Consider the following 6,922-nt stretch of genomic DNA (forward strand, 5'->3'; position numbering starts at 1 on the left):
CTAACAAAAATTATATTAACCAAAACATTAATAAAAAATTCCAATAATCAATATCCTAAATCCCTCATCATAATTTTCAATAGTCAAATCCTTAATCAGAAATTACATTAACCAATCCCCTAATTAGAAATTCAAAACGAAAAGAATTTACCTGAACTGAATTTGAGTAGGGGCTAGAGAAGAGAAGAAGAAGACCGGCAGCAGAAGCAGTGCATTAGGTCAGAGATGCTTCGTTGCCGTTTGCAGTGGTCGTTGACTCGCTGACGTCGTTCAGGCCTTGAGGGTCAAAGATGCTCCGTCGCCATTTGCAGTTGTCGCTGTCATCATCGGGAGCCTGACAATGGACTGCGACGGAAAGGCTAGAAACGGAAGGGAAGGGCCTGAGGGGAAGGGCTGAGGGGACTGAGCTCTGAGGGTGGCACTGTGGCAAGGTCAGGGTGCGTGGAAGAGGGAGAGTGAGGCATGGATGCAGTGAAGCTTGCGTGACGTGAAGACTGAAGAGTGAAGACGCGAGTGCCCTAGACCCCTTAGGAAATTAGAAACTAATCCTCCCTCCCACCGGGCTGGGCCGGGTGATTCGAGTTATGGCTCGGTTCCGGTTTCATATCTTCTCTTGGCTTTATATTTTTTTATGGGTCAATCCCGGACCACTTCTGGTCCGGGCCAACAAATCCCAAATTTTTTCGGGCTCAAACTGGATCTTTGGGTCGGACCGGACCTTATATATCCTTAGTTCCACGCATCGCCCTCCCACGTTTGACACGCAGGAACATCATCCCATGCCTTTTTTTTTTTTCCGCACCGAAGAATCTTCTTTCCAAAATATGTGAAATTAGTTTTATTATGCTATGATCGATCCTTTTGTGATATCTATATGACATCCTTATTAATTCTCACCATATAGAATTTGTACAACATTATCAATAAATATCTTTACTAATAGTGTAAAAAAGGATTAAAATTCTCGCTCGTTTGGCAGGTCCATGCTATAGTGTGCTTAATAGCTCGGAAGTCTTTATGAACATAATTAACAAATTAACAAGGTTATCGTTATGAGGTCGTTATATACAAGTGTTTCTAAAACATTCGTTAAAAATGTGACAATTATTTAAAAAAAATCTATAAATATTTTAATGGATCAAAAACTTAAAAAATAAATGATTATTTTCTTAACAAACATTGTTAAAATATATTTCAGCTAAATCCATGGCTAATTTTTTTGGATATTATAAACGAAGGAGCGTAATATATTGATATTATACTAATTTGATGTAATATACTGATATGAAGGTTGTTAATATCACAAAAAAAACGTGATTAACAATTTTAAAAAAAGACAAAAAAAAATAAATAAAAATGAGACTATCGATTTGAAGTAGAACAAAAAAAATCAAAATAAAACTAGCAATTTGAAATAGAACAAGTTTTTAAAATTAGTAAAATCGGTAGTCTCAACTTAAACTGATCTCAGCCGTTGATCAATGATTCAACTTCAACAGTTGATTTCCGTAGACACTGTTATAAAACTCATATATGTAGATTACACATCTAAAATGTCATTTCAGCGTATTATACAAATCTAATTGCAATATCAAAAATAATTAGCGAAATCGATAACGTAAATTGTTTTTTATTTCATATTTCAAATATCTCTCGATAAAGGGAGAGATACCATGATTCTCTATCTCCATCTAAAGATAAAACACTGAATATGCTGAGCCTGACATCATAACTAGCTTACAAGTGCAAGTGTGTTTGAAAGTTTAGGTTTTGGAATAAAAGGAATGAGATGAAAAAGGTTTGAAGAGTAAATTGTCTCAAATTTATTCTTTGGAGTTTGAACGCTTCCCGTTCTTCTTTTCCCTTCGGAACACATGCTATAAATGATTATACATATAGTGGTGGATAACGATCAGAAATTGATACCAAATAGCAGATATTCTTGAATGACATGACATAAGATGAAACATTCGGCCCTGAGTAACACCTAATCATTTATGTCTAGCCCTAAGAACCAACGACATACAACATTAAAATTTGAAAGCATCAAGATTAAAAAGGATTACAGTGGTGCAAGGATCTCCAACATTGAATCAATCTATTCTATAATTCTGTATCTGTCTCCTTATGTTAAATAATGTTAAGGTACATTACAAACAAACAAAACAATTCTACAAGGTTTAATCTCTGTAACATAAAAAATTAGCATAAAACCATGGCAATTGGCAACTACCAGCACATGTGCAAATATAATAAATGGTGGATGCCTCGGCTTTTAATCTTGGAATTTTCATTTCAACTTGAAATAATGAGCTGCGAAGATTGAAACTGGTAATTGCTTCAAAGAAATAATCTTTTTGAATGGCTTCAAAATTCCTCAAAATCCGAATGCTATGGCCTAGCTCCTCTATTTGAAAGGATAAAAGTGATTTGAAAGGATAAAAGTGAGTATATATATTACATCTGCACATCAATTCCTTCGCTCTATGATCAGCTGTGTAATGATGCTTGCTTACACTTTTCAATACTACATTAACGTTTGGTGGCTTCTTTGCGACATTTTGTGAGAATTGTATCATTATCTACTATATGTTCTTATCAACTTCAGGAAAGGGCATGAACAACTGGACCAGAGACGAAAAGAAATAAGAAATGAAAATTGTGGGAAGAAAGCTAATATGAACGTAGTCATTATATACATACCTCTGGCATTGGTACAAGACACTATTTATCTTCTTGTTAAAGGCTGTGACTCTAGCCTATGGGAAGATTCACCATGCTCAGAAGCATTCGGAGAATCATTTGGGGACACATGTGTAGCTTCTTTCTTTAACTTGTAATTATTGTATGCAGCTACCCCAGCGATGGCTGCATGAAATTTACAATTTATGAAATCAGCTTCTTTTCTCTTAACATATATCAACATTCATAATTTCTTAATGAGGGATTGGATTATAACAATTTTATGTTGCACAATTCAAATTTTAATTTTGGTGGTCTTTGAATTTTTTTCAAGCAACCTGTCAAATATCAATCATAAAAATCAAACATTTGAATCAACTAGGACAACTACTTGTGTTGATACTCCAAACATCAGTGAGTATAAATTCATAAAAAATGAATAGAAACAATATTATGATCTAGAATATAGGAAATCACCCTTATGCTCACCTTCTCCCAGTCAAAAGAGATAACAAGAAGAAATTTTTGCACTAGAATTTGATATTACAAATCAGTCTTCAACTATCTTGTAAGGGTTATGTATGGAGCTTAGGAAATCATTTGGAGTAGATGTGGACCCAGTTTAAATGTATGAATAACATTTTTTGTTTTGAACTTGAATATTAATTGATCTTATATTATACTTGCACCCAACAATGTCAAAAATGAAGGTCTACACTTGTTTACAGGTTATTAATAGGTACTGGACTCAGGAAAATTTAAATATGCACACAGGCTTCCAGGGTTATTAATTGGCCCTGAACTAGGAAAATTGTAACCACAGGATGGTGTATGTGCAAGAAATGTCACAGGAAATACTTGAACTATATTCAAAATGACAGGAAGATTTAGAAGCTCAAAGATGATCCGTTACTTACCAATTCCGTAACCAAACAAATTTATCATTGTCAGCTTTGTATCAGCAAACAACAGAGCAGACACTAAGACAACCACCCAATCCTTGACAACTCCGGCAACACGAATGGTTAAAGCACTTGTGTGTGTAATAACAAGGAAAACTGATAAGTTTAGAGCAAAAGTACAAAGGCAGTTGAGGATAAGCAAAACAGGAGGGAAGTTCCAAGGTCCATGTTCATCCATCTTTGGTTTCTCTAGAAAAATCCATGGAAGGAATAAACAAATTGCACTGCAAAACAATCCAAAATTGTTGTCACGTGCATTAGTTTACAATATACAAAGTTTAGTAAAGAAAATTGTGCAAGAGAATATAAAATTCTGAAAACCACTTGCCTGCACGGACTAACATAATACATCACTGATATAGGATTCAACTTCAGACCCTTTCTCTTAACAAAAATCTCCATGAAAATAAGTCTTAGAGCTTCACCAACAACACCTCCCATTTGGTAAACTACTCCAACCCAATTTATATTTATCTCTCCATAAGAAGCTACTAGGACACCAAAACTAATCAATGACATGATCAAAAGCATTTTGCAGCTCATTGTCTCAAGTCCTACAGCTACTCCAAGCACAAAAACAGCTACAGGCACTGTACATTACATTTAATCAATTCAAAGGAATATATAGTTAGTTTTCTTGTAGGAAAAGAGTAATCTTGATGTCTTGAGAACCCATACACAATCACTATATACTGTCTATGGCGAGTTAATTAGCCACACAGATCTGATTACCAATTAAACTTTCATATGGTACAACATTTGGTTTAAGATATACCTAGCTATTGTGAATATCAAACAGGCAAGTACCAACTTACTAATTGCCTTCAGCATTTGTGCAAATGCAACAGAAATATACAGGTAGGCAGTATTCCCCAGCCAAAGAGTCATTGCAAACATAGCCCCAATTGGCATTACTGAACTAACATATCTGAAATAATGAAAGACATGATTATACTGGATTCTGGCAATATCGTAAGTATCTGAAATCAACTACAAACTCATAACACATTTCTGTTAACTAGCACCACATCGTGCCTGTTAGGCCGCATTTTTACTTTTTGGATATTAATTTAATTTATTAAACTAAAATGTTAAAATTTTAACATATATATCACACAATAACACAAAAACCATCATAGTTTTGGGGTTAAAGAATGTATATAAGGGTTACAACTTGAAGGTGCTAGGTTCGATTCCTTAATACAGACATTTTGAAATATCCACATTATATATGTACTGTAAGATATAGATAATCTTCACGATAATCTTAATTGAAGGAGTTTAAATAAAAACAAAACAAAACAAAACAAGAAAGGCGCATAAGCCCTTTCTGATGTCCCATTCACTGTTAATGCAACCGACACACTGTTCATTGTGATTAAGAAAGTTTAACTAATTCTCAGAGGAAACTAGTACTATTTAACTAATTTATGATCATCCACTGTCAATGCAACCAACACACTATGAAATGCTGGTACAGGTTTGACACTGACCAAATAGGACTCATCTTAAACACATTATGGCAGAAAGAGAATGAAGACAATTGAAACTAAGATCAAATCCTTAGATTGTTCTATACTCAAATATTCATTAATCATTTTCCAAATATCATCGGATTAGACCACTTAAAAGGATATATTTTATGATTTTGCCTTTTTATCAACTCCTGTTCTTGAGTACATAACTCATCCAAGCTAGAGGGCACAGAGGCATACACAGAAACTTTTTGCTAATATTCTTTCTTAATCGGTAAACCTCTTATGATCTCACTTTTATGAATTATCCTTTTGGTTAAAGTCTTATAAATCTTCAGCTGCTAAATAGTCAGGGTCAGAGGTACAATGACAAAACCAAAAACTTCCATGTATGCAATTTTGAAAATTGGATGCAATCTACAGAGAGCTTATTTATTTACTCACATTTCATGAGTCATTCCCTCCTCAACCTTCATAATCTGCAAAAGACATATTCATCGGGTGCATACTCATTGCTAATCAAATAAATATTATGCAAAACACAAACACATACGTACCTTTAGAACTTTGGTTAATACAAAACACAAAACAGCAGCTACATATTCCTTTCTCAAGTCAATCAACAAACCATGCCAAACATCAAGAACTTAAGTTTCAAGAATAAATCTAGGAGGCAAAAGTAGACAATAATGCATTCAACTTTACTTTCAGCAATAACTCCAAAAGGTGACCGAACCAAACAAGACAACAAAGTCCAAAAAACAAGAATCTGACACAAGATACTTAGCTATTCCAGTTCCGCAGTTCACACAACAAACGAAAGAAACCATGAAAAAATTCCAAGAAAAAGTTCTATAGAACTTACTTACATGCAACAACTCTCTCAAATCACATATCACAAATACCTTATCAGCATATCCAATTTCAATCAATTTCACACGTCTCAAAAATTCAACCTAATTAAAAATGAAAATGAATCCAGATATAAATCCTACTCAAGAACAAAATCAACAATAAGGTCAAATTTCCCTGAATTTTCTCGGGAAACAAAAAGTGCATTGGTAATTATAGATAGGAGTTTCTAAATTGGGGATTTCGGTGAGGAAACCTTGTTGAAGAAGATCTGGCCGCTGGAAAGAGCAATGTAGAGCAGAATATAAGCGTAGGTGAGGAAGCCTTCCTTCTTCGGATCCGCCATTGTTGCAAGCAGAGCACACGCAAAGCTTCGTATTTGTTGTTTGAGCTTCCTTCTTCTTCAATCTTCAGTGTTGACTTTTCTTTTTCTCAAATCTGAATCTGAAACCCAAGCAGTGAAATGGGTCGGGTTCGGACTATCCAATTTTGAAGGTATGGGTCTGGGAAAGGGAAGACGACGGTGAGAGAAGGATGAAATATGAGAACTTTGGGCTTTGAACGCTTTACAGGTTTTTCTTTATTTTTTAATATAAATATAAAATTTAATTTTAATATACTTGAGAATCTAAAATAATAACACGTACCTGTAATTATACAATGTGATACGAATATAAATAATTCTCTTTTATATTAATTATATAAATAATCATAAAAATATATAATTAAACAATTTTACCACAGATAAGGTTCTTGTGCGCATTAGATATGGTATGGGATGAGTCTTAATTCTTATATACTTATGTAAAACGAACGCGCTACACATCCATGTAACCATGTAACCAAGTTAACCCAAGTCCAAATAAAGTCACGCACATTAATGACGAGTGAAAACACGCGCTTGAAAACCCTTCGTTACTTCGCGCTCATTATAAAAAAAATGTTACTTCT

At 34.2% G+C, this 6,922-nt stretch overlaps 1 protein-coding gene across 1 annotated transcript; it reads right to left on the reverse strand.

The window, feature by feature from the left end:
- Positions 1–1,919: 1,919 nt before the first annotated feature.
- LOC107459698 (probable sugar phosphate/phosphate translocator At3g14410) lies at positions 1,920–6,530 on the reverse strand. The gene is made up of 9 exons (XM_052251629.1): positions 6,228–6,530; positions 5,830–6,075; positions 5,677–5,724; positions 5,564–5,598; positions 4,460–4,572; positions 3,973–4,234; positions 3,600–3,868; positions 2,704–2,868; positions 1,920–2,624 (listed from the first exon to the last, which is right to left on the reverse strand). The coding sequence occupies exons 1-8, from the start codon at positions 6,315–6,317 to the stop codon at positions 2,729–2,731; spliced, it is 1,203 nt and encodes a 400-aa protein (XP_052107589.1). The 5' UTR covers positions 6,318–6,530; the 3' UTR covers positions 1,920–2,624; positions 2,704–2,728.
- Positions 6,531–6,922: the final 392 nt, after the last annotated feature.

Source organism: Arachis duranensis, chromosome 7 (genome assembly GCF_000817695.3).
Source record: "Arachis duranensis cultivar V14167 chromosome 7, aradu.V14167.gnm2.J7QH, whole genome shotgun sequence".
Lineage (NCBI taxonomy): Eukaryota > Viridiplantae > Streptophyta > Magnoliopsida > Fabales > Fabaceae > Arachis > Arachis duranensis.

What these genes read in the sequence shown, in the direction of transcription:
- LOC107459698 (XM_052251629.1), bottom strand. Translation starts at nt 6,317, where the DNA reads ATGGCGGATCCGAAGAAGGAAGGCTTCCTCACCTACGCTTATATTCTG. An exon ending in GAGGGAATGACTCATGAAAT is followed by an intron (nt 4,573 to 5,563) that starts GTGAGTAAATAA and finishes TCATTATTTCAG; the next exon opens with ATATGTTAGTTCAGTAATGC. An exon ending in TTTGTTTGGTTACGGAATTG is followed by an intron (nt 2,869 to 3,599) that starts GTAAGTAACGGA and finishes AATTTCATGCAG; the next exon opens with CCATCGCTGGGGTAGCTGCA.